At 43.7% G+C, this 26606-nt stretch overlaps 2 protein-coding genes across 4 annotated transcripts in view; one reads left to right on the top strand and one right to left on the bottom strand.

The window, feature by feature from the left end:
• Positions 1 to 6431: 6431 nt before the first annotated feature.
• Positions 6432 to 23837, bottom strand: BROX (BRO1 domain and CAAX motif containing). 2 transcript variants are annotated; one of them, XM_005523310.3, is made up of 13 exons: positions 23774 to 23837; positions 21781 to 21911; positions 21019 to 21125; positions 19437 to 19533; positions 18037 to 18132; positions 17316 to 17388; positions 16888 to 16993; positions 16224 to 16313; positions 15390 to 15475; positions 13996 to 14077; positions 12818 to 12968; positions 11241 to 11400; positions 6432 to 10793 (listed from the first exon to the last, which is right to left on the bottom strand). In XM_005523310.3, exons 2-13 carry the CDS (start codon positions 21879 to 21881, stop codon positions 10707 to 10709), a joined length of 1236 nt encoding a protein of 411 aa, XP_005523367.2. In that variant the 5' UTR covers positions 21882 to 21911; positions 23774 to 23837; the 3' UTR covers positions 6432 to 10706. The 2 variants fall into 2 exon arrangements, with proteins under 2 accessions (XP_005523367.2, XP_014108402.2); XM_014252927.2 differs by lacking the exon at positions 23774 to 23837 and adding an exon at positions 23344 to 23475.
• Positions 23838 to 24044: 207 nt separating this feature from the next.
• AIDA (axin interactor, dorsalization associated) overlaps positions 24045 to 26606 on the top strand; it is a 28795-nt gene continuing 26233 nt past the window's right edge. For both annotated transcript variants that reach the window (XM_014252869.2, XM_005523311.3), the window contains exon 1: positions 24045 to 24270. In XM_014252869.2, coding sequence (XP_014108344.1) covers positions 24161 to 24270 — 110 coding nt within the window. In that variant the 5' untranslated portion in view covers positions 24045 to 24160. The remainder of the gene's footprint in view (positions 24271 to 26606) is intronic.

Below are 26606 nucleotides of genomic sequence, written 5' to 3' on the forward strand. Positions count from 1 at the left end.
TTAAAAAATTATAATTGTCCCAATGCTTCCACTTACCTTGCACTGACACTCCATCATCACATAAGGCTGATTTATGGCTGTAGCTTATGTGGTGAATAGTGACAAGACATTGCAGTATCAGAAGCCACAACACACAGTCTTGAAAAGCAACACTGTGGAAACACCATCGGCAAATCTGCTGTTACATTTTAGAAATAATCCAGTTTTGCTTTAGCAGCAAAAATCTGCAAGAAGTTGTATTAGAGTGGGGGGGGTGAGCTGTAATCACCTCTGGCTCATATTTTAAGAGTCCCAACCCCTGTGCTACCCTTTTCCTCTCAAGTTACTCCCTCCACTAAGCAAGACTGCTGTTAAATAGGTTTATGTATCAAAGGTTCCAATTCAAGTCTTGTTAAAGAGAAATAAGAATAGAATTTGATGGACAAGAATCAAGCTCAAGGGAAGGATCTCAGAATATGCTGCCAGAGCTGAGGTCCTGTTTTAAAATTCAGTTTTATCACACCTAAAACTTGGAAAACTACACTACCAGTTTTAGATACTGCTTTTCCAAAACAGACATTCACTTTAAAGCACAAACTGGCATAAGCTCACTCTTCAGGTTTTCAGGGAAGTTGCGTTGCACCTAAATTGCAAGAGCCATGTGTGACTCTTCTCTAAAGCTAAACTGGCCAACTAGAACTTCAAATACAGATTCAGACGGTTTCAAGTTTCAACAACATTTGGAATGCCTTCATTGATAGGCAATGAAAATCGAATTTAAAATTACGAAGTCCACAATCTGTTATCTTCACATAAAAAAAAAAAAATCCCATCTTTCCTGTGGAATTTTATTGCTAGAAAATCTCCACCACACATTTCTTAGTTTACATCCTTAATTCCAAATTTTCACCCAGCTGATCATCCACTGGATGTTTCCTCAAGAGGTCCTGTGACTGGCCTTGGATCAGCTGAATGTCCTGTACAGCCACCATTGTTACAGCCATCAGTAACGAGTCTTGCAGCATAACAAAGCAGGGCAGGTTATTTTCTTACTGGCAGGAATTAGTAAAGGATAATTGGAGTTACATTATCCCAACAGCAAACAGCACTAATGGAAGCAGAAGTGTTACAACAGAACCACACACTTTAGGGACTTTCAGAGAACTGGTGACAAGAAAAAGGTTTAGAACTCAGGTTATGGGAAGCATTTTGTATCACCTACATTCCCAAAGGGCCTTTATGGTTAGACAAAGCTAATCCTCTATAGTGTCATGTAGTTAGTGACCCATCAAAAAACCCTCACCTAAGTCTTGGATCAGGCTGAGTTTGGGATATTTCCTATTGCAAAGATGCACATAAAAGCTCAACTATTTCCTGTTTCACATGGAAGAGGTTGTCTGACTGCAAATCACAAAAGCAGCGGGTTGGTTGTTTTTCCCCTGGAGAGAGTGGTTTTTTAGGACCTCAAGTGCTCTTCTCTGTACAGCCAGTGTGCCCTTCCTCACTAGCTTTCTCTCCCACACCATGTCCAGTTTTTTGCCATGGCTGTTGCTGAGGAATGGGCACCCCTTCCTCTTCCTGGGCACCATCCTGCTGGGAAATATTGTGGCTTTCTGTCCCTCTCCCTCAACACACACTCGGGCAGGTGGCTGTGACAGCAGAGTGTCCAGGAGTCCCAGGAAGGCCTCATTTGCAATGCAAGGTTAGAAGACAGTGAGTTTAACTTCACATTCCAGTGTTGTTCGTGGAAAGTGGAAATGAGTGGAATAGACAAACATTTATTTATGTCAATCTTGTATCTTGCAGGGTGATAGATTTTCATGGTTATACTGAGATTACTTTCCTACAGCCACATTGATTTTCACAGAATCATTTCTTATTTGTATTCCTGTAATCAGGCCAGGAAGAATCAAATGTTCCATTTAAACCATTTTTTTTTTCATTCAGTGGTAAACTTTTCATGCTCTTCTAGATCTGGGTTCTGGACTAAATGTAAATGAGAAAAATAAAATTGTGAGGGAAGAGAAAAGAACAAGATCTGCTTTATTTATACCAACTTGTTTGCATTAGAATCAGTTGTGGCTGAGGTTGGTTTTTGCAATATTCAGGGGGAACTTTTTCAGGTCAGGTCCCTCAGCAGTTCTGTGCATACCCAGCACTGGGTTTAAAACAGCTTTTCATTGGCATTCAAGAGTCTGTTAAATTTACCACGTTTTATTAGTATTTATTTATTAACAATTTGCAAAATCAGTTGTTCCTGCACTCTGACTATGCATTATTTACCTTACCCAAAAGAAAAACTGGACACATGAAATCCTAGGGAAGGTTTCCTCCTATAGCACCATTTAGAACTGCAGCCCCAGTGCAGGTTTCAATCTAATGCACTATTTTTCCTTGAAACCTGCCTGCACATACATCCCAACTCTGTGTGGCAGTGAGGAGCAGTCTGAAGGTTATTGCTGTAGCTATGGAATACCAATACCTCCAAATACAATTCTGTTTGTTTCTTAAAGCACCTAAACCCCCTACCTTTTACTTAGTTATTTTTTCACTTGTGGTTTTCCCCTGATGATATTAAAAACAGGCAAAGTGCCTCCACTGGGTAGAAAGACCCAAGTCTGTGTAAACTGTAAATTAGAATTCCCTACAAATGAGCATAGGGACACGTAATTATTTGTGTCTCAGAATTCCTGCAGTAGGTGGATGTCCTTGGTTACCTCCACAGGCTGTGCTGCCCATGTGCAGTTGGTCAGGATGTTCTCTGAGCTGGTGGATGGGAAAAGGTGAAACCCAGTGACAGTCCTTGGTGGCTCATTTCAGACATGTCACTCAGTAACCCTGCCATATTTACCTGAAACTCTCTCCAGAAACTGCTTTCATACCAAGGAGATTTTTTCCTTCAGCAAGACACAGAAGATACTCTGGAAGCTGCAGAGAAATTTTGTATCTGCCTTGCCAGTAGAACAGCTTTTTCATTAATAGTTAAAGCATGGGAGCTTTTAAAGCTGTGTTGCCAAAAGCAAATGGTTTGAATTTTAATATGTGGCTTTGAGTTTAACATTTTCCCCTTTCTCTGTTCATTCATTTCCTCTTATATTCCTAAGGATCTACCATGTATTACAGCACTTTTCACAGGAATTCATGTAATCTGATTTTAACCTTTATGTGGATTCTTTTTCTGTTCAATTCATTAATATTTAAAAATTTCTGCAGTTTGAAATACAGGAGCAAGAAAGTCAGGCTGACTACACCTAGTGATACATGTCTCAGATTTAACAAACCTGTCAAGATTACTTGATCTTTCTTGGTCCACCCTTGATTAGAATCATCCTATTCTGATTTTTCTGCAGGTGCTTTCTGCCACACTGGTCTAACTGTGAAGTTTGCACAAACTTCATACCATACCTAACATACCACACACTGACTGCTGTCTACCTGCATGATAACCATGGTTTTCTACTGTTTTCATCACAAAGGATGCATTGGCCATGCAAAAGCTCCTTTGTGGGTACTGTAAAATGTTCTCTTTGGAGAAAGCTGATGGGCTGGTACTATAAAGTGTAGTCTGAATTGTATTGATAGAGTTTCTATCATTTGAACAAAACAAAACAGATAATTTTACAAATCATTAAGGGTTTTAAATCCTGGTGATAATCCCTTCAGACAACACCAGTAAGTGTTAAAAGAAGGAGAAAAAAATAGCAAAGATCCAGATTTGTTGCTTGAGTAGCAATTGCATTCCAGTTAATCCGTCCTTAAAGTAAGCTTATTAATCATATTAAAATTAAAACTAAAAACTAAAATTAACTAAAATTAAAACTAAAAAAAAAAAAAAAAATGAAAGAAAAAGCTTTAACTTGCTAAGGAATTAAGTGGACGCAATTGAAACTGTCCCAAACCAGAGATGCAGACTCCAAGGACACTGTGAACTATGGAAACAAGAAGAAAGCTTTGAGCATAAAAACAAGTTTATCTTTGAAGTTGCACCAAACACAGTTCTGTACCATTCACCTTGCAATATGATCTGCCACTTAGCAAGAAAGAAAACTTGGATCCTCTTTTAATTGATCTCCTCACACTGGCCAGATTCAGCTAATATATTATTTGCTTTAAATAATCCTACTGTGGCTAGCAGGTTCTGATAGAATAGTCAGTGTATGCAACAGCCATACAGACACCTGAATTTGGAAAGAACCAAGTCTTGGAGATACATCACCTGCATCCTGTTTGCGAGTTTGTCAAACAAAACAAAAATGGCAAGGTTCCATGTTTTATCCTAGAAATTCATAACTCCATGACTGAGCTCTCCAGATGAAAGGTTCACATCAGCCTCAGCTGTGCCATATTAAACGTGGCTATTGGAAGACTCACTAGGCGGTCTTTGTAAATACCACAATTCCTGTATTTGTGAATTCCTCCATTTATAATACTGATGTTTGCTGTGTTGAGATTTCTCATCATACTTGTGATTTTTTCTAAACATCCATGGCTAAAGCTCCTGTTTCCTGCTGCAGTCCTGATCTGCAGATGCTGCTTGTGTCCCATCATTCAGATGTTGTGTGCAGAATGCACTGCTGTTACGGTTTTACAGAAGACTGTCATGATTTATCCCTGTTTGGCAGCTCAGCACCACACAGCCACTCACTCACTTCCTAGCCCTGGGGGAGAGAATTGGAAAGGTAAAACACTGATGGGTTGAGATAAAAGCTGTTTACTAAATTTAAGAAAAGACAACGACAAAAAACAAAACAAAACAATAAAAAAAACAAAACCAAAAACCAAACAAGGCAGAGTGGGGAAAAAACCTCCAAACGCAAGAAAAACAACAAACTGATGCCCAGCCAGTTTCTGGGCCAGGGGAGCCCCTGCCAACCTCCATCCCCATTGTTTGATTGCTGAGCATGGCATTATATGCTGTGGGAAATCCCTCTGGTTTTTTCCAGGGTTTTTTCTGGGGGTCAGTTGCCCTGCTGTGTCCCCTCACAGGAGGCTTCCTGTACACCCCCAGCCTGCTGGGACACACTGGCAGGGCAGTGTGCAGAGGAGAGGAGCCCTCTGTTCACGTTTCCAGCTGCCTGAGGCCTCATTGTCCACCTCACAGCCTTTTCCCAACAGCCATGAGCAGGGAGGTGATGGACACAGCTTTGGCCAGCAGCGGGTCTGTCTTGGGGCTGGCTGGAACGGGCTCTGGCCAATATAAGGGCAGCTGCTGCTCACAGAAGCTGCCCCTGCAGCCCTCCCACTTCAAATCCTTGCCATGGAAACCCAGTCCACGAGCCCAGAGAACCCCACACAGATGTACACAGCATCACGCTGCTTTCTTCCCAAAGGGCAGATGCCCCAGAGAGGCTGCCAGGCCCTGGGACAGAGCAGCTGCTGGGACACAGGGCAAGAGATTGTTGGTGTTTGTCCATGCTCCTGCTCCATGGTCCTGGCAGCGTCCTCGATGGAGAGGTAGCTGCTCTCCTGGTCACAGAGCATGCACGGGCTCCTGGATGCCCCCCTGTCACTAACTACAGACGTGTTCCACATAAAATGAAGTAGGAAGTGTAACTTGTGACACCTCTTCCCATTTTAAAGCTGCGGTGCTGTTCCTGGGTTGTACACCATCTGTGCTGGGCAGCTGTGTGGAAGAACTGCAGGAAAACAAGAGCTCTGCTGCCCCTTGGTGGCCATCACTCCAGCAGAGTCCTGTGGGAATTTCTCATCCATTCGAGAGGACTTAACGATGTTTGGGGAGAAGGTATTGACTAAACTGTGCTGGCAGAAACTGGGGAAGCACAGCCAGCAGAGGAGAGGGTCCAGGTGTCACAGAGGACAAGGCCCCTGACTTCCAGATTTGAGAGCAACTCAATAAAGCAAGGACAGCCTTACATCCAGGGGCCACCAACACGGACATTGCAAACAAGTCCTTCTTTGGGAAGGCCAGACAGAAAGATTGGAGGCATGAAGAAAAATTATTAAAGACCACCACATGGCTCTGAGAGACAGATGGGACTCCTGGAGACACCAGCAGAAGCATGTCTGGTTCAGAGAGGGAAGACTGAGCCAGCTGTGCTAGCAAGGCTTCATCCAAAATATCAGAGAAGTTATTCCCAAATAACTCCCTTCACATAGTATACAGAATACCCCACAATGTCATACACCTTGGCAAGTACTGGGATTTTGTACAGTCATAAGAAATTCTGCCTAATTACTTTCTTTTTTCTAACCAGGAATTTGGGAAGCCCATATCCTCTCTTCCTGCCCCAGGACCTGACATGCTTCACTGTAGCTACTACTTCCATAGGCACCCAATTCATATATCTTCCTTATTTATGTCCTCCTTTAAGCAAGGATTAAGCATTCTCTACAATTAAAAAAGTTGCATTAAATTGCAGAAAGTAACATTCAAGACAGAGCCTTTTACTTGCTACTGTGTGTAAAACTTTAAATAATGAAATAAAACATGATACTTGAAGATTGTTTATTTTAAATGGTATTCTGAAATTCGTGGCTATATACAAATTTTCCAGCTATGAAGCTTAAGATTGCATGGTGACTGTCTTCACAAAGTAAGGCTGCTCGGTCAGTAATCTCAGAGCTGATTCCATTGAAGTGGGATTACTCAGAGTACAGGATGGCTTCAGGAAGCTTGTAATCCATGAAGGCACCAGCACCAAAGGAGGGAAGACTTCCTACATAAAAAGCTAATCAAGGGACCCCTGGGATGCCATGGGACCTTTGCTGAATTTGAGAGCATCACCAGCAGGGAAAGGCCTGAGTGAAACCAGTGGCCACTGTGGAAAGGTCTTTATACTGCACTCACAACCTGCAGACAGGTACACACTGCAGGGGCTTTTCCATGCCAGTCGTACTCACTGTGCTTTATTCCTCACTCAGCTGGGCCAGTGACAGGACAAAAACACAGAAAAAGGAAAAAAAAAAGCAGCTTACGCTACTATGGCAATTTAAGAGTGATCTTTAGAGATAGAATCTTTTTAGGGATAACTAATAGGCATGAACGGGACTTATGTCAATGCTGAAACTTCAGTTTAGATACCAGACACAGGGATGGGATGAAATGTTTCACCCCGCAGCCAACAGACAGAAAGTCTTCACTTCTGGGAATTCCCATGGAAGACAGATGAGCTGCTGCCTCCTCTCATGTTCCCCAATACTAAAGGCAGAGATATGCTTCATGAGTTTGTTTTATACACAGACAATTAAAAATACATTTTAGTAATGTTTCCCATTAAAACCTTACCCATATCACACTACTGAAATCAGTGCAACAAAATGACAGGAAGGAATATTTACAAGCATATTGTATTGTACCAAATTTGCAAGACAAGAAATTTCTAAAGTGCAAAGTTGTCTCTATTCTACATAGACACAGGGATCCATTTTCCTGCTTGTTGTACAAACAACTACCATCGTTACAGACACACCACAGATCCATGCTGAACATCCAAGTGACCAAATGCCATCCCTAGGCTGACAGGCAAAACTCTACCAAATCCAGTGGGAGGCAGACATCAGCATCCAAGGGCCAGGTTTAGTCCCCCAGCTGTAGGTGTGTCACATGCTGGATGGAGAGTAACTACTGAAAACCCAGGAACACGAAACATAGGAAGTGTATTTAAATACATGGAAAAAGTATATTTAAATACATGGAGGGAGGTATTTAAATAGAAATCCTACAAAGAGCTGAATGGTTTGGTTTATAGTAGATTAAAGACAATCACTGCTTTTCTTAAAGCACAAAACAGAGGGCCCAGCACTCCGTATTTTATTCAGCTGCAGTTCTGTCCTGCTTCAGACGGGGCACAAATTTTTAAAGACTATTTACACCAACAAGATTTGCAGGCTTAGCCGTGAGAGCCTCTCAAACCAGAGAGAGGCCAGAAAACAGGCTCTTGCAGCATTAGAATATTAAAAAGTCACTGTTCAAAATACCTCACTCTTAAAAATTACTAAAGGGAGCTATAACAGAAGGACCATGGCTGCTGGGTTTCCAGATTCATGGAAACTCCCAGTTCATTCACCCATATTCTTAAGCATATTGGACAGTTAATCTATAGCCTATTTACAGTAATTCCTGCTACTAGCCAACAAAACCAAAAGAGAAAGCTGCTCATTGCCTCACAGCTCTCTCTAATTTGCAAACTAAACAGTCTCCAGCTTCTTATTTTTTGGCAAAACCATCCAATGTTTGCCACAGGATTTTAGCTACAAGTAAACAAAGTTTGTCTTGAAAAGCAACACATGTTAAGTGAATTAGTTTGTTCCATTAGTCTATTTTTAAACTACTACATCATATTTACTGAAACAGCTATGGCGTAAGAGGTTACACTGCTAGGCTTAAGTAATGTCATCATCTGACACAATTCACTTGGTTATGCCCCAAAATTATTTACAGTGAACTTGATTCAGAAAAACCACTCGGTTTGAGAAAGCGTCCAAAGAATTCCAAGTCCATAAAATAATCTTTCCTACCAAGATGTTTGGGAACGATTTAGTCATGATTTGTTAATTTGATTTTAAGATATTCCTCTACTGGAACCCACCCATGAGTAGGAGCTGCATGGGAAATGAATCCCAGGACCAACATGTGCATTAGGAAATAAGGGTATGTCTGTGCCACAGTTTGTAGCAGATGGAAGGGAAAATGAGGGGAGGAGGGAAAACAGGATCTAGTCTACAGATAAAGAAAATAATTCAGTTGAGATGTGTATTGACAAAGAATTCTGAAAAACAGTGAGTAGCTAAAAAATTGTAATTATGAAACTGAGTTAACTCAGTGCATCTTGATCCTTAAAGGGGGAAGGCTGAGCAAATGTTGTTGACTACAGCTGAAATACATTTTTAGAATTAAAATCTATATAAGAAAACTAATTCCACACTCCACTCTGGCAAAACCTAAGCTGGTCTTTTAACAATGCAAGAAGTCTGAGTCAGCTCATCAAGTTAGGAACAGATTTGAGTAACTCTTCATGAAACATACCACAGGTCCCTGTGCAGCACCAGAAGAAATGGAGCCATTGCAGGTACATATTCTTCTTCATACTCATTATCCTCTAGGCCCCTGCAGAACAGAAACTTCTTCCAAAGAAATTCAGCTCACTTTACGCTTATTTTTATGTGCAGAACTGACAGAAAGAAAAATCCATCACGGGAAGCAAGGAGGTCTGCATTTGATCAACACACAACAGCCAGCATTAAAAGTCTCTTTGCCTTTTGTATCAACAAATTTTGTAATTTGGTCCAGTATCTCAGGAAGAGTCTCGAGTTCCCTATTAACCTCATCAGCAGCTTTTGTTCCACAGGCCTTCAGGGAGTTACACACCTGCTCTCTAAGCTAAGTGACTCCAAGCCCCATGAAAGATTTTAGAAGCACCGAATTACAGCACAGTGGAAGGCGAACAAAGAGTACAAAGTGAGGAATGTGATTACAGTCAGGCTGCTGTTTCTTTCTCAGGCAAAGAGAAGTGCAGCAATTGGAACCCAGGGATTGCAAGGCTCTCACTTCACACATGCATCATATGCCTTTGCACTTGCAGCAAATCAGAAAGATGTTTTTGTTGTCACGGCTGTTTTGCAGTGCTCAGCACTAAAGAATGCTGTCACATTTTCCACAGCAGGCAGAAATGGAAGCAGCAAGTTCTGCAAAATCCTTTCTTTCTTAGCCTTGACTGGGCTTGGCTTCTGGCAAGTTTTCTTCCGGAAGAGCTGATTTCAGTGCAATACTGCAAAAGCTGAGAAGCAGCACTGCTTACACAGGGCATAAAGGAAATCTAGAGCTTGGCTTCCCAGCTGTGCCATCAGCTCTTCAGCTCATCTTTCCTCCCTGTTCTCCTGACAACTTCTTATAGACACCACCCAGATGGAAACACAGCAACTTGATTCTAAATCCATTACCTTAGAAGACAGCTGCGGGAATTCCAGTGCCAAGAGATTCGAACTGTCTGCAGCTTTCAAACTTAACAAAGCTCTGAAGATTCAAAAACTCTGAATGAATGACACAGGGATGCTTTGCTTTTAAGCATTTCCATATTGCTTGCTGCATCACTTTCAGATACACTTTGATATTAAAGGATTTGGATTAAAGGACAGACAAAGATAAGGTACCTTACTACAAATTCTGATATAAAAACCCTAATCTACAGAGGAAAGAATAGAGGTTAATAGTTTCAGAACATAAACTGTGCTCCTGTTATAAAGAACTTGAGGTTTCCCCAAGTTCTGTGCAAGTCCTGTGAAATACCATAGGAGTGTTACAAACCAAACCCAGATTTTCTTCCCTCACTACAATTAGGTGAATTGGAACACGACAGAGTGCTAAGCCTGAATGACAAAACTTGAATAAATATAACTGTTCGTGCAAACTTCTGTTTGCAGAATTGGACATGACACAGCATATAAAGTAATGGAAAAATCCTCAAGCATTACAATCATGATACTTCCTTTGCTATTTGTGGGTAAAACTAAACCCACAAAAAGAAACTCCCTAGAGGCACAATAGGAACATTTAAGCCCACTCATTCTATGATATCCCACTAAAATCAAAAATAAATCAGATATAAATAACCTCCTATAAATCCACCACATTCTTAAGCAAGATATTAACGAAGGTAAATTAAATTAGTCTTCTAAATGTAAAAAGGAGAATCAATAAAAGATCAGAACTAAAGCCCCAGAGTCCTATGAATAGGAGTTTCAAAGTGACTTCAAAGCACTTATGGCACTTAAGAAATCTGGCATCCACTGTCTTTTTGAGGCTTTATATCTGGTTCCTTCAGAGGTTTTACTTCTTCATCTGGTTTTGGTTTAGCCTGCAAACAAGAATAAAAAAAAACCCACAACTAAATACCGTAAGTACAAACCACAGTGTCTGCACAGTACTTATGCACAGCTAACTTTACATGTTATAATCTAATAGTGCCCTCTCTTTTCAAGTAAGCCTCAAGCAAGATGGAAAAGCCAACTGTTGTCTGTTTCAGCATCCTTAAATGAATCCTTTTCTATAAACCAATCTTTCTCTAGCGTTCACTCCTGTAATGTTACAGGATTTGGTAAAAAATGAGCTGATTTTCCAGATGCTGGCAATGTGGCAGAGGTTAATTGACTTGCCCCTGGCACAACAGAAGGATGAGCTTAGGTGGTAGCCTTGTGTCTGCTTCCTACACTGAGCTGGGCAATGTTACAGAAGAGCCAAACTAACTCTGAATGATACAGAAAATAAAGCCAGAGGGAAAGAACAGCACATAGGATTATGTTACCGTGTCATCCTTTGGCCTCTTGGTGAGATCAAATGCTGCAACTGTTTCAGAAGTCCAGTGTGCATTCAAGGCAGGAAGCTCGAAAGGAACAGGCTCTACTAAGCCATAGTTTGCTTTCAATTCCAGCTGGGGAGCCTCTGCTGGCACCTTCTGGAAATAGCTGGAACAGAATACAGAAATGTATTTAAAATACAATGGACCATCTCTGCAAGTCGTTTGCAATTCTAAACGGAACAATCTGGGTTTTCACAGTGGCAAACACTGCTGCTCTCTTCAATAAGGCACTGCCTAACGTGCATTCTGCCAGCAAGGTTAACAAGAATAAAAGCAACTCCTTCTTAGTATTATTGTTTGTTCCCTAATTGTCTGGTGCATTTTCTCCTACTTAATAACCATTATTGCCAGTGCTTCAATGAGAAGAGCATATTTTGTCAAAAGAAAACCCCTTCAAAATACAAATGAGGATTCAAAGTACTTCTCAAAGAAGAAGAGGACAGTTCTTCTCCTAAATAGTCTTAATGTGCCAGTGGATGATGGCAACACAGCAGCCCCCCAAAGACTGGCTACAGGGCAAAGCCTCACTCAGGGTGTCCCTCTGCCCTTGGCCAGCAGGAGCTCGCACACAGACACCAGACACCCTCTGCTTCATTTCCTGTGCTGCACAGAGCTCTCCCAAAACAGTCACTGCTTTCTCTTTCCAAGTTTTGTTCTAGAGGGATATGGATGTGTTGAAATCTCCAGTAAGCTGCTGTTGTGAGCTCTGACAATGGGTATTTGAACTAAAGCAGAGCAGAGCATTTCTCTTACTATTTGCAGTTCACTTTGATGTACTTGACCATCCTTTCCACTTAGTCAGTTCCCCTATTATGGAGGTCTTTAAATATCATAAAAATGGAAATAGCAAACCTCTTATGGAATACTAAATCATAATAGGAGGGAAGGGGAGAAATAAATGAGCAAAAGAACTCTAAAGACAAACTAATCTTCATATTTTCAACTGAAATAAAAACTTGCTATTTCCAAATCCTTTTTGGAAGGACATTAATGAACAGAAAGCCCTATTCACAATATTAACTATACTTGGACAGGTAAAGCTCCTAGCACCCTAAGCATGTTCTTCACTGAAGGCAGCACTGTGTTTTGACTTCCCTGCTTGCAAAGCAGAATCACCTACTGGTCTTCTCCACTTCTCCCTCTATCCTCTTTTGCCTACTAGATCCCAGGAGACAGGAAGAGAGCATTACAGCAACACAGCAACTACTGCAGATTTTCTCCTGTGCAGAAGTAAAAGCAACCAGGTGGCTGAGGAATTAAGGAAGAAAACTGCTCAGCCTCTCCAGATGTCAGTCCAACCCACACTGCTGAACTGGCACAGGACAGTGGGACAGAGTGGGACAGCACCGACCCACTGCAAATCTGCCAAGAGAAAATTACAGAAATTTATCTGTAAGTTACACGTCATGCCCTAAAGGAATGTAACAACTGGAGAGTGAAATTTACCATCCCATCCTGAAAATAAAGGCAAATGAGGTAATAACACTTCATACAGAGTGCTGTACCCACCATGAATTACTTACATAAATCCATTCTCTCTCTGGCATTTGTCTAGTGTGCTCTTAATCAAACTTCCTAATTTCCTAAAGAAAAGATGTCCAGAAGGTTTGGCAGTAGTCCCAGGCCCCTTGGTTTCTCCATATTCTTTGCACAATGCTTCAGCTTTGGCAAAAACTTTGCAAGAAAGAAAGGAAATAAAAATTATTTACATGACCCTCTTAAATCATGGTTCTGCTGTACAGTGCTTCAGTCTTGTAAGATACCAGAATCCAGTCAGGCCTCTTTCTTCCTAGAAACAAAACCAAACTGGCTCAAAGACAGCACTTCCAGCCAAGATTTCCTGCATCCAACAAGTGACTGGGCACAGGAGAAGAAAAAGATAGCTTTTTGGGTGGGAAGACACAGGGAAGCATTCTTATGCGTGGGGAAAAATGCAACAATAAAAGCCCAAGAACGGTGCCACATGGTAGGGAAAAACAGAGGGTATGATGGTGTCCACACACAGCTGATGCCCCAAACCTAACAACAGTAACCAATATCAAGTGGGAAAAGAAGCACTTTTTTCTGAACAGCAGAACAGTATTTGTTTTACTCCAAGAAATCCAACTTAAGTTTGTTCTTAATAAATTTTGATTTATTTTTAGAACTAATATTAGTTTCCACCTAGAAGATTTGAGCATTTATATACATTGCAGTAAAATTATGCAGTGCAGGCCATTGGGGTAGAAATAGCTTTGAAGAGAGAAAACTGGGCAGAAGACCTTGAACTACTACAAACTTGCCTGAATATACCTTTCAATAGAATAGAAAAGAAATAAGTTACTGAAGCCTATTTAAAAATAAACAAGCATGATCTAGATTTACTGTTTAACTTCCAAAGCAGAAATGGCTGCACTACTCTAACACATAGACCAGAAAACAGGATGACCAGATGATTGGTTTTTACACTGTGTATTGCAGGCAGCTCAAAGCCAGTCTTTAACCCAGGCTGAGAAGTGAAGATGAAATTTTCTGCAGCACTGTTACAAAAGACAATCTTTGGTAAGACAAAAAAAAGTAAAAACACCCTGTCTCTATTCAAAGGTGTGCTGGATTTCCATCAGGTGACAGATAAAGTCTTTATGGGAAAGCAAATTAACACAGCAAAACAGAACAGGCATGGCATCATCAGACCCTGTACTCCAGTCTCAACCACACTTACATTTTTCTGATTCCTGCAGAGATCTGATTGCTTCCCCACATTTATCACTTGCCAGCAAAGTCTGGCCATGGTAACAGTATGCCTGATGGGAGAGGACAAAATCATTACCAACATCACTGGACATTTCCTGCACCAATTCCCTTCTGCTCCCTACAGCAGCTGCAGCTCTTTGAAGCTGCCATTCTCTGCAGGTAGTTGACAGATGGGGAATTTAAGTCAAAGCAGCATTCACTGAACAATTAATGCAGTTCAACATGAACACTGTGAACCAGAACCATGAACTTTTGGTATGAACCAAGCTGTGTTCGGTCTAGCCAAGAGCAACTGAGCTGCATGGAGCTGTTTGACCTGAAGCACCAGCACACAGGCCAGTCCAAACTCTCACCGTAGCAGCGTGCTGCATCAAGCCCCAGCACAGAAAGAGAATGAACATCAGGCAAGTTTACAAAGCTAAGACTGGAAACTAAAACTACCTGAACACTCAAAAACTCCATCTGTGACAAACATCACTGAATCTGGAGAAGATGAGGTGTTCTGCTGTCTGACATCTTTTGTCATAGTCCAAATGACCTTTCCACCCCAGAAGGTCCCATTCCTTCATATCTGTGCTTGAAGGTAGTATTGTATTCCAGTGAGAACTAATTTCCTATTATCTATTATCAGGAGTTGAACTGAACTAGTAAATACAATAGGTGAAGGAACAATCCCACCAACTAATGCCTACCTTTCCCCCCTTCCTTTAGTGTCTGTTCTCACAGTACCAATCTATCCAAATCTACCATTGCCCAGATTACTCAAATTTAAAAAAAGAAGTACCACAACTCTTACCCTCCCTCACCTCTCAAACCTGCTATTAAGGCAAGCAGCTTTTAGCTACAGGTTCAGCCTAAGAGAAAGATAATTATGTAAACTGCTTAGTTTGGGCCTTTTGTACAGTATAAAACAGACAGATTACAGGCTGTGGCAGGCTACAAGATACAGCAAATTGAGCAGCTGAGAATCTCAGGGGCACCACAGCACTTGCCAGGAGATCCATCAGGCAAATAGGGACAGCTCTTGGAATGGTACCTTTTGGTACTTGATGCAGTTTCATTCAGGGCCTTCATAAAGATGCTCAGCTCTGAACTGTGCCTAGGATCAGGCTGTGATGTAGATAACAGAGACGACCATTATGCTCAACCTGAATGGCTTCAATTAAAGATCTGTGATCACAACAAATCCGCACTGCTGCAATTTCATTTGGCTCCACAAAAATGAGTTCAAATGTCACTGACACTGCACAATTCCTCTTCACAGTATGGAAAGAAAGCCAAGGCAATACTTAGCCCCCATTCCCTATGCAGCCCTTGGCAGACAGACAACAAGCTGCGACTGCTGCCACGCAAAGTACTTACGTAGGCCATATAGAAACAGCTCTTCAAGTTTAAGTACTTCCTCCATTTACCTGCATAGGCTGGATCCAAACTGGATAATGTTTGATCTGTGAACACATATGTAAAGTTATTCTTAAGACATTTCCAAAAAGAAAAACCCCAAACACATTATAAGACCAGAGTTCTTAAACTTAGCAATAGATCCTAACTCCAAAGTATCCAGAAACAAGGGACAAAAGTTACTCCTGCAAAAGCACAGAAAAACTACGAGAAAAAAACCAAAACTATGCAGCTATCATGCAATTGTCCCTAGAATCCTTGAAACTGCTGTCCACTAAGTCTGGAAGGCTAATTCTCTAAGTATTTTTAGTAAGCATTTCAAAGCTTGCTCCTAGTTTCCAGTAGTGACCTATAATGTGATGTATGTTACAGTGTTCTCCTGACTCCCACATTTCTCCCACTTGTAAGCCTCAGTAAGCCCAGAGATCATCTTACTCCTCTGGAAGGCGGTACATAATGAACCCACTCTACTCCCCATGCTCTGCATCATGATCTGCTGCCCAAAGGCAGCTGGAACACACTCCATTGACATCAGGCCATTTGTCTGCTGCTAGTCTGTCTTCCTTCACTAATGTTTCCTTCCATGAGTTACAGAAAAAGATTCCCACAAAACCAAAAAGCTTTGTCAAAATACATGCTGATAACTGAAGCCTTAAATGTGCTAAATAGAAGCTAAATACACACTCCATATCCACTGAGAGCAGCATTAATACTGCAATTTATGGGTGGGTGAAGTATATTTGCTGGCAAGAATGCATAAACCAAGTCACTAAGGATACAAAACAAGACACTCACCAGCTTTTTGGTAGAAGTTGGCTGTTTCATAAGCAAGAGCAGCTATTAGGCCTGGATTGTGTTTCAGCTCAATAGCCCGAGCAATTGTCACTGAAAAAAAGTTCCACACCATAGTTTAAGTTTAATTGAAATGTCCCATCACATCAAATCAGCAGAGGCATTTAGGGTTTTAAAACCCCTGCACGAACAGGAAATAGATATTGTGCAGTCAAGCAAACAGCAGACTAAAGACAGATTGTTTCTTGGATAGAATAATTTAATTTAATAGAAAAATTTATTCCAATTTAATAGAAAAACTGAAGGAACGTTAGCCTTAAGATTAGCTAATAAAGAGAAGCTTCACATATTTTTAAGTAAAGGAACTGGGAATTTATGTTAGGCAAGCATGGCTTGCATGAAAGGAGAAAATAAGAAAAAGGAGCGCCACACACAATTTCTTCCTAAGTGAAAGATATTCCGCATTACAATTGTAATATCAGACTGATTTGTGGCATTTTCCTTCTATAATTTTAACAAAATTTTCTTTAAAAGCAACCTGCCCCACTGTGCCACAGTACTTCAGGAGAATAAAAAACCCATGGCCTTGCTGCCAACCAGAATTCATGAGACATTGGTGACCCACAGAGTCATTTCCCACACTCAAGCAATGCATATTTGAAGATACCTTCTTGAGCTTCAGCTTGACACTGTACTATGTAGGAGTCTATAAGTCGAGCTTCTAAATCTCTTCCCTTTTCCACAGGTGTAATCAATTTTGGAATGTGATTTTCCTGAATACAAAGCAAGTCTCAGAGTTAGTTTAGGCCTAATACCAGTGCAAAACAAGTGCCTCATTCCTAAATGGATGGGACACACTGAGTGAAGGTCCCAAGACAGCACTGTAGCACATGATATGGGCAGACAGACAGTCTTCCAGTGCCACTGGGAATGAGTTGCAGGGATTGAGTGGTACCACAACATATTAATACCTTTCTGTTCCCTGTATCATTCAGGTGGTCTCAGGTATATGTGTATAGCAAAGGCCTCTCTACGACAAAAAGTCAAGTATTTGGAGACACTTTGAAGAACAGACAGCAAAGAAAGTCCTTCTACCTTCAGGTGTTTAAAAATCCCAGCTGCTATCTTCAGGCTGCGATGAACATCTTTTGCTTCATCTTCTGTTATACTGAGAAAGTAGAATGAACCAGTAAAGTTATAGTCAGAAAGGGCCTCTAAGTGTCATTTAGTGCCATCTCATGCCTTGGGGCACCACAACTGGCAACAGCAGACCAGGTCAGTTATGGATTTGTCTAGATGAATCTTAAATCCTTCAAGAATCAAGAGTCAACTAATTCCCAAAGTGACCTGTGCTATGGCTGTGCTACCCTCAGAGTAAAGGAGATTCCTACAGTGTCCAATCATGAAATAATCATAGAGAACTCACTTGGAAAAAAAGAAACATAAGATCTGTGATAAATCTCAAGTAAAAGGCAACCTCAGTGTTAGAAGCCAAAGATTTACAAGTCTGTAGGGCTAAACGTCAGCAGAGCTGTGATTTTGAGAATCTGAGTTTTGTACCTGGACATTTAGAAGGGGACTGATGAAGAGTTTACTGACCAATGACACTTTCTCTCACCACAGTCACTGGTGGTACTACTGCACTTGGTTTACAGAGGCAAGAAGGGACTGAAGTGCTTGTGCGTAAACACCAACTGCCTCCTGGAACTCCTCTGTCTGAGCTGGACATGTCCCACAGCAGGCAACCCCCAAAACCTGCTAAATCTTTGGTGGAGTATTGCTACAGCAGAATTGTTAGGAAAGAAAAAACACTTACTCTTCTTTTCCAGCGAGTCTTGATGCATATTTTGTGTACCATAGAGCTACATTAAATGCCATGGAAATCAGTTCAAACACTGCATCCTGCTGGGCACTAAAGAAAGACAGACAAAAACCCCTCAAAAACTTTACGCATTCAGCTTTGTTCTGACATCTCTCTCTGCTGATAGTTCACGTAGCAAAGCCAACACTTCTCTCCATAAAACATTTCCCATTTAAGATGTCAACAATTTCCAATTCAGAACCTCCTACTTGCTGAACTACCTAAGACAGACTTCAATTTTTTTACTTATTCCCTTTAGAAACTCATAATTAGAATCTCCCACATTCAGATGCCCACCCTTCCCTTTTGGGAACTTTTATTTTAAAACTGTAACTTGAGATTTGTTTAGCTTTGGGTGTGGCTGACATTTTTCCATCTCTTTTTTTTTTTTTTTTTCAATTGCACATTTTGTGGAAAGCCTTGCCCTGGAATGTCCACTTTAAAGCTGTAGTGCTAAGTTAATAAGTCAGAGTCTGTTACAAGTTTCTCAAATGAATGTTATTGCAAGCATTTATGTAACTGCAGACAAACAGCATGTGCAAATAGCAGGAAATTTCAAAAGCTAAAACCAGAGCCTCTGAAAGGACTCAACTTGCAATCACAAGCTCAGTATAGCTTAGGAACTATCAAACCTTTTAAAAAGAAAGACGTGGGAGTGGGAACAGTAATGCTGGCACAAGTACAGGAGTGTATGACCGTGAGAAAATTAAAAGAGAATCCTAATCAACAGATTTTCTTCCCTGGGGAATAAAACCTTTGAGAAGGCCAAGCACTTCTAGCTAAAGCTTGACAAATTTCTAGGCGTGGTTATACAACACAACTACCTCCAACAGCAAGAGACAAGTGAATAATTCAGGAGGTTACAGATCTGTATTCCTACAGGAAACAGAGGATTAGTTTGTTTGAACCAAGAAGACATATACTTGGAGCTTCAGAGGACAAGAAAAAAATCAGGTCTTCAGCAACACTGGAACCTCCAAAGAGAAGTTCCTGCTCAGGCAATAGTGCCAAATATTCAACTGCAGCGAGCTCTTTTACCATGCTCAACTCATCAATGCCCTCAAGGCTCTTCTTTGTACTACTCTAGTCAACTGCAGGCTCAGTTTGTAGATCAACTGAGACCCAACGGATCCTTCTACCATTGTTGTGCATTCTCACAGCTTTACATAAAGGCCATGCACACTTCAGAACACCTGACACAGTACAGTAGCTACCCAAAACACAGCAACACCTTTTCAGAAACTACTTTTTGCTACATTTCTGTTTCCCTTCAGGCCTGTGCTGGCACAGGTGTGTGTGTGTAACAGAGCAGCAAAGAGCAGCTGCTTTACGCACACTCAGAAAAGCACACGCACCTCGGGACTTGTCCTTGTAACGTGTCAGTCCACTTGAAATTCTGAATGTATCTCAACTTGCACTCTTGGGAAGAGTCATCCAGTGAAAGGATAAAACCTATGGAATAATAAAACAAGCAATCTCGAAGTAGAAAACACAAATTCATAATGAAGGAGATGGATTAATATGAATACAGATATGGATAAAGAAATGTTTCTTGCTAAACCCCTCAAAACCCCATGTTACTTCCATGGGGCCTCTATTCCACAGTATCTTGAGAATAAAATGTGGGGAAAACCAACCCAGCACGTTACCAACTCAGTCCTGAGAATCTTGACTGCTCAAGGAAAACCTGGCAGATGTCTGCATGTCCCATATGGTGACAAGTTGGGAGTGGGACTGGCCCAGGTACAGGATGGCTGAGGTTCTTCAAGGTGAGTGAGTGGCTGTCTCTGCCACCATAGTGGCAACCAGGAAATTCCAAGAAAAGCTGCCTGCTCAACAGGGAGAGGGAAAAAGGCTTCTAAGCATGGGCTCACCTAGTCATCATCTATCTCCAGGACTACAGGAAATTGGTTATGTCCAGTAGCCAAGAAAACAGCAGTTAGTGGGATGAAGCTCATGCTATGGGATGTTGAAATCCTAGCATATGCATGCCCAGGAACTTTTTAGGGAGGCTGAAGAAGTGCCTTGGTCTGATCAGGTCTTACAGACTTTAAGAGGTTAAGAGCTTGCCATAGCAGCTATTTGGGCTACGCCTGTCAGTGTGTTTATAAACAAAGAAAATACTCGTTCCTTTCACATGCAGGAGATTTTAGTGGCAAAGCATGATATTTTCCTGAACAAACTCTCCAAATCATAGCTGTAGCAACAGGGATTCTTATCTGACCTTGAGACGACATTAGTCTACGCCATTCCCATGGGCTCACTAAATCAACATTTACCTCCCACAGACTGAAAGATCCCACTTTCCACAAACCAGCTGATTCCTGAAAACTCAGTCCTAAGAACCTGGCCAAGCACCTGACTGCTAGGAGAGAGTTACCAAAATATTGGCAGAAGGAAGGTTTCAAAGGAATGTGTCATCAGAGGTGAACAATCTCCTGAAAATGCAGATACCATGCTGATGAGCACCTACATATATACACACACCTAAGACAAACAGCAGTAGAAGGTAAACTTGCAACAAATCTATGGTCTAGTATTAGACAAACCAGAAGTTTACACTTCTGAATAATAAATTATATCAACTGATTAATAGACTCAATTATATTCAGGGAGAAATTCACCACCACCTAAGAGAAAAATACACGTTTTCTCCTCCGCCAGAATGAGGCTAACAGCAGGAGGGCAGGGCTGCCAGCACTTAGTACTGGCAGGGTCACAAAAGGACACGGGAACTCAGAGAAGGGGTCTGGTGAGCAGTCACCCCTGGTACCAAGCACAGAACCCATGCAGACACTCTCCTTCCTGTGCAAAGTGCAAAGAAGTGCAAAGCTTCTTTACAGGACATCAGAACAATTCACATTCTGAGAAGTGCCACTAAAATTGAACTGGTATTTCTCTTGATGAATTAGTAGTACTGCTAATAAATCTTCCTACCTTGCAGGAGTGAGAAGTACAAGTCAGCTGCATTCTTCATCATTTCTGGATTACAACTTGAGTCTGTAAACAGCTCCAAGAGCCGTGTTCGAGATAACCTCAAGTCACTAAATCAAAAGAAAGCAAACAAACAAACAAAAAACCCTAAGAATTTCTACTCAAAAATGTACTAATACAGAAAAATCTTCCTTTCTCCTCTGGATACATATGACTGACTCTTTGGTACAATCCATTCTGGTCACACAGCAGTAGATAATGAGTACTCAATCTATTGTACTAACACTAACGAAAATAACTACGCCTTTACCTACCAAGAGGCTGGGTGCACAGGGAAGAAAGGAAAGTAACAAGCAGAAACATCCTTCAGTATTGGAATGGGATAATGGGATGATGAGATGAAGAGATGTCTGCAAAATAAGCTGAGATCCCTTTTTCATTACATTCCTATCCACAACAGAACAGTCAGGCCTTATCCACTTATGGAAATTAAGCAATCTTTTGCAGAGGAATGCACAGTCATCAGAAAGACAATGAAGTGTTTCGTCTTTTCCCTCTGCATTGTTGTAATTGGCCTTGCTGTGCACTCAGAGACTTGAAAACTGGAGAATTCATTCTCTGTAAGCAAATGCTCAGTGTCTTACTGCCTCCCTGCCTAAACATTTCCAGTCATCTTCAGCTCAAAAACAGAAGAGAAACCGTTACTTATAAGGATGTCCCCCAAACTGCAAGAGGCAGAGTGAAGTTAGTCCCAAGTACACTTACTTGCAAACTTTTGTTGCAGCTGGAGTGGTGGCTACCCCATAATAATTAAATGAAACGGGAGCTGTAGCCTTCAGAGGGTTGCGATGGAACCAGTGGGTCATTTTCTTCCTGTAATGTGGTTTATGCCAAATCTAAGGAGTGGAAAGGAAAGAACAGCTTCAGGAACAGGTACAACTGAGGTGCTGCACATGTCCTGCTCCTCACAGAAAGATATTCCAAATATAAACAACTAGGCAAGAAATTAATTTGAAATTAATTTGTTCTTCCCCATTTGAAATGCCAAGCTTCCATATGCCCTGTACTCATCATCCATGTCCTTAGTGTGAGAATTGCACTCTCTTGAAATACAAATGCTTTCTGAGGCAACTATTTTAAGTTACACAAAAAGCTACCACCTACTTTGCTCTATGTGAGCACACATATTCCCAGGGAAAAAACCTCCCCATTTGTTATCTCCTGCATAAGGCTGGACATACCTGTAAATTACATGAGAAATATCTCAGAATCACAGAACCAATTGGGTTGGAAAAGACCCCTGAAATCACCAACCCAAACTTTTGACAGAACATTCCTGTGTCAACTAGACCATGGCATGGTGACATGTCCAGTCTTTCCTTAAACACCTCCAGGGATGGTGGGTGACTCCATCACCTCCCTGGGCAGCCCATTCCAATGTTTAACAACCCCTTCTGTGAATAAATTCTTCCTAATGCAAAACCTGAACCTTCCTTGGCACAGCCTGAGGCCATTTCCTCTCATCCTGTCACTTGTTACCTGGGAGAAGAGGCTGATCCCCAGCCTGCCACAACCTCCTTTCACGGAGTAGCAGGGACTGATAAGATCACCCCTGAACTGCCTTCTTCTTTTCCAGGTTAAATCTCAATTCACTGAGATCATTATACTGTGTCTAGTCCACCTGTGAGTAGCTTGTATTTGGGAGCCTTTGGTATAAATGGATCTGCAACCACAAACCCTGACTGCAAACATGGACCTATTTACATACATGTATCAGACCTGGAAGGTTGGAAGGGCAGAGACAAGCCCGACTATCTCTTTCGCTTCAGTTTCAGCAGACAAATACAACACAAGCATTGCAATGAGCTTTACAACAGCAATGCGGGGTAATGGAACATAATGGGCACATCCTGAACATGGGAAGGCCCTACTGGATAAAAGGTGAAACTCTTTCACCATGAGGACAGAAAAACGGAGAAGGAAGTTGTGTGCTCTCCATCCTCAGAGGCTTTCCAGACCTCGCCGGACAAAGCCCTGAGCCCCCGGTGTGACCTCGGAGCTGTCCCTGCTCCGAGCAGGACGCCAGGACCTCCATCATCTCTTGGTCCTTCTGAAAAACCCTTAAGTTCATCCTTATAAAACACTCTGCAGCTTTGCTGCAACAAACAAACCCCAAGAAGATCTCCCAGCACAGATCCCCCGGCACCGTCCAGACCCTCTTGACCGGTTTTGTTCATCGCGTCGGCACCGATCGCGCCATGCTTATCGTGCCGGCACCTCTCGGGGCCTGTCCATCATGCCAGCGCCTGTGGCGCCGTGCCCACCCACCTGCCCAGCGCCGCTGTCCCCGCGGTGTCGCGGCCCGGCCCGGGACGGTCCCTGAGAGGATCCCGAGGCCGCGGGACCCCGGCCCGGCCCCGCCGCTCCCGGCGCTGCGTCACGCGCCCGCCGCCGCAGGCAGAGCCAGCCGAGAGCCGATGGCACCGCCCCATCGCGGCCGATCGCATCGACCCCGCCGCTCGCCCTCCTCACCACCGGAGCCCCCGGGCCGCCGCCAACAGCAGCAGCCCCACGGCTGTGGGACCTTCCCCCGGGGACAGCGGCTGCCGGGGCGACAGGGGCCACAGCCCTCCCCCGGGAAGTACCCCGAACGCCGCCAACACCCGCGGAGCGGGGACGCCAGCAAGCCGGCGGCGGCACCTGCCCTCCCGGAGGGGCGAGACTGCCCGCGATGCTGCAGGGGGGAGCCGGGGCTTACCTGGGGGCGGGCCTGCGGCGGCGGCACGGCCGGGAGCGGAGGAGGGAGGAGCGGAGGAGGGAGGAGCGCAGGGAGGAGCGCAGGGAGGAGCGGAGCGGCCCCGCCCAGAGCCCCGCCCATGCGCACGTGATCTGCGCCATGACAGGTACCGGGGCGGAAGTGGCGCCCTGGGCTCGGTAGGGATGGCGCGGGGGGGCGCGGCCGGCCCCGCCTCCCCGGCTGGGCGGTGCGGGCAGGAGGCGCCGCCGCGCTCGGGTGTCCCGGGGCCGGGCTGGGCTGTGCCGGGCGGGGCGGTGCCGTGCCGGCGGCGCGGGGCTGGCGGGAGCGGCTGTCCGGCGCGGTGGGTGCCCCGGCGCGGGGTGAGCATGGTGCCCTAGCGCTGGGGCTATGTCGGAGGCGGCCCGCAGCCTCCTGCAGCGCTGGGGCGCCAGCTTCAGGAAGGGCACCGACTTCGACTCCTGGGGGCAGCTGGTGGAGGCGATCGACGAGTACCAGATGTGAGTGCGGGCCCGGCACGGCCCCGGAGTCGCGGGCGAGGCGCCGGGGTGAGGGAGCGGCCCGGGGTGGGGCGGGACAGGGCAGGGGGGCCCCACCGGGCCCAGGCCGCGGCCCCCTCACCCCTGGGGCCCCGCCGGCGGGTCCGGCCCTTCCCCAAGGCGCGGGGCCAGGGGCCGGGGCGTCCCCTCGGGGGGTGCTTGGCCGGGGGGCGAGGCGGGAGCCGGCCGTCCTGCTCTCTTGGGAGGGCGGTAGCGGCCGGCGTGGAGCTTGGAGCAACCTGGTCTGGTGAAAGGTGTCCTCCTGCCCATGGTAGTGAGTGGAACAAGGTGATTCTTAATGTCCCTTCCAGCCCAGGACTGTGATCTTGTGCGTGTGGGCTGCCGGGGTGGTTGTTTGGTGGAGTCCCCGAGGCACCACTGGACCGGGATGCCCCCATCCCGTTGCCCTGGCACCACACTTGTGGGAACGGAGTGACCTAGCTAATGGGTTGCCTAAGCGCCAGCCTTAACCAAAAAAAAACTCAACCAATCCATCAGAATGAAAGGGGGTCCATTACACGCTTTTGTGTTGTGTCCCTGATGGTACCAGGGCAGGACAATGGGGAACCTGGCAGGCCCAGTCAGGTTGGCTGGCACAGGGTGACACCGCACCATCTGTGAATCCTTTGGCAGCAAAGGAGTGTCGGCTACAGGGCACTGATGATGGACTCCTTTGAAACACACCGGGTACCTTTAGTCAGATGTTCTTCCCTACCACTCCATTCACCATGACAATGAAAGTTATTTCTCCGTGACTGGAGTATTTCAGGCCAGGCTTCTTTCTCATGGTGAATTTTCTGGACGTTTTCAGGAGGGTTTGCACTTTTTCACCAAGAGAAAGTTAGCTGAAGAGATGCTCCCTGAGGAATCTTTTAGCACTGTTCAGGACTGGTCAAGTTGGGTTGTAACTACACCAGCTGCCAGTTCAGTTGTCATTCAGAGTAACTGGTCTGTTGGCCACGTACTGTGTGGTCAGGAGAGGCTGTAATCTCATCATTTCATTCACCCACCAGGAAGGATGATGCAAGTTCAGTGATTTGCAGTTTGCTGATGGCCTTTAGAGTAGGGCAAGCTATTACTCTACAAACCTTGGCAGAGAGATGAAAAGAAGTTCTCTTCCAGATCTGTATCTCAGCAGAAAAAAAGTATCATCAAGAAGTAAAAGAAGATATTTTTACTAACTGCACTGTTGTGGATGTCTACAAGGAGTCTAATAGAATCCTAATGCTTTAAACTGTCTAAGCAGTCTGAGCAGTGAGTTTCATATAATGATGTTTCTTTGGAATAAAAAGTCTTTGGGTTCTCCTGAGCTCTCTTCATTGAGAAGTGAGGTCACTAAACATTTGCAGACAGTCCAGTTTGAGAATTGAAGTGCAACTTCTGTTGCCTTCCTTACTCCATTGCTTGTGTCGCACAAGAGCTGAAGTGATCTCCACACCCTGGCTCTGTTCTGACCTGGGAGCAGAATGCTGTCTTTGTAAAGAAGCTCCTCTTGGGTGGAAGCTGCTCTTATCAGTGAGTTTCTACTAAATACTTGTCAAGTAGATCAACTCTGTGGTCGGAGGACTGAGTAGGAAGGAGAAGATCAAGGGATTACAGGGAGATATTTCCTAGGGAGGAGCAAAATCTTTGTGTGTATATCTTCTTTTTCCTGATCTTAGCAGGTAACTTAATAACAGTATCAAGCTGTAGAGTAGAAATTGCAAACAAGCAGCGCAGGGCAAGATACCGAGCTGTAGTTCTGGAGAGACATTGCAGGATGGGTTTATGGTGTTACCTTCTCAAAGGCACACTGAGATGGGATGAACAGGTGTGGTGCTGCTGTTGTCCAGGTGCTGTGAAAACCAGCATGGTTTGTGCTGATCCACACAAGCTTCCTGGAGAGAAGCTGGTTACGCTGAGCTTGCTGATGCTGAGAAAGCTTAGATTTGGGGAAAATCTTAGTCCTGATGGCTCCTGAAGTAAAACACAATTATGTACCTCCTGTGTCCATCTGCTCAGTTCTTCATGTTACTCCTGGAAGTACAAGAAGCTTGGTACAAAGATTGGCCCTCAGTCATTCAGGTGATTATTCATGCAGGAACACTTCAAGCTGTCAGTGGCTTCCCTGTTAAATGTCCCAGTCTGTGGAACTTGGTCTCATCCAACTTTGAACAAGCTTCAAAGGGAATGCCAGATGCATTTATTTGGATTAGGGTGGATTTTTTTTGTATTAGTGACAAATGGAAAGAAGGTTATGTTAGTGATGCTTGCAGAAATGTTAATGCTGTGATGCTGCCTGTTGTGGGTGGCATATT

The sequence above is a fragment of the Pseudopodoces humilis genome, chromosome 3, assembly GCF_049639895.1.
Source record: "Pseudopodoces humilis isolate 2021_Gansu_Grassland_sample_001 chromosome 3, ASM4963989v1, whole genome shotgun sequence".
Lineage (NCBI taxonomy): Eukaryota > Metazoa > Chordata > Aves > Passeriformes > Paridae > Pseudopodoces > Pseudopodoces humilis.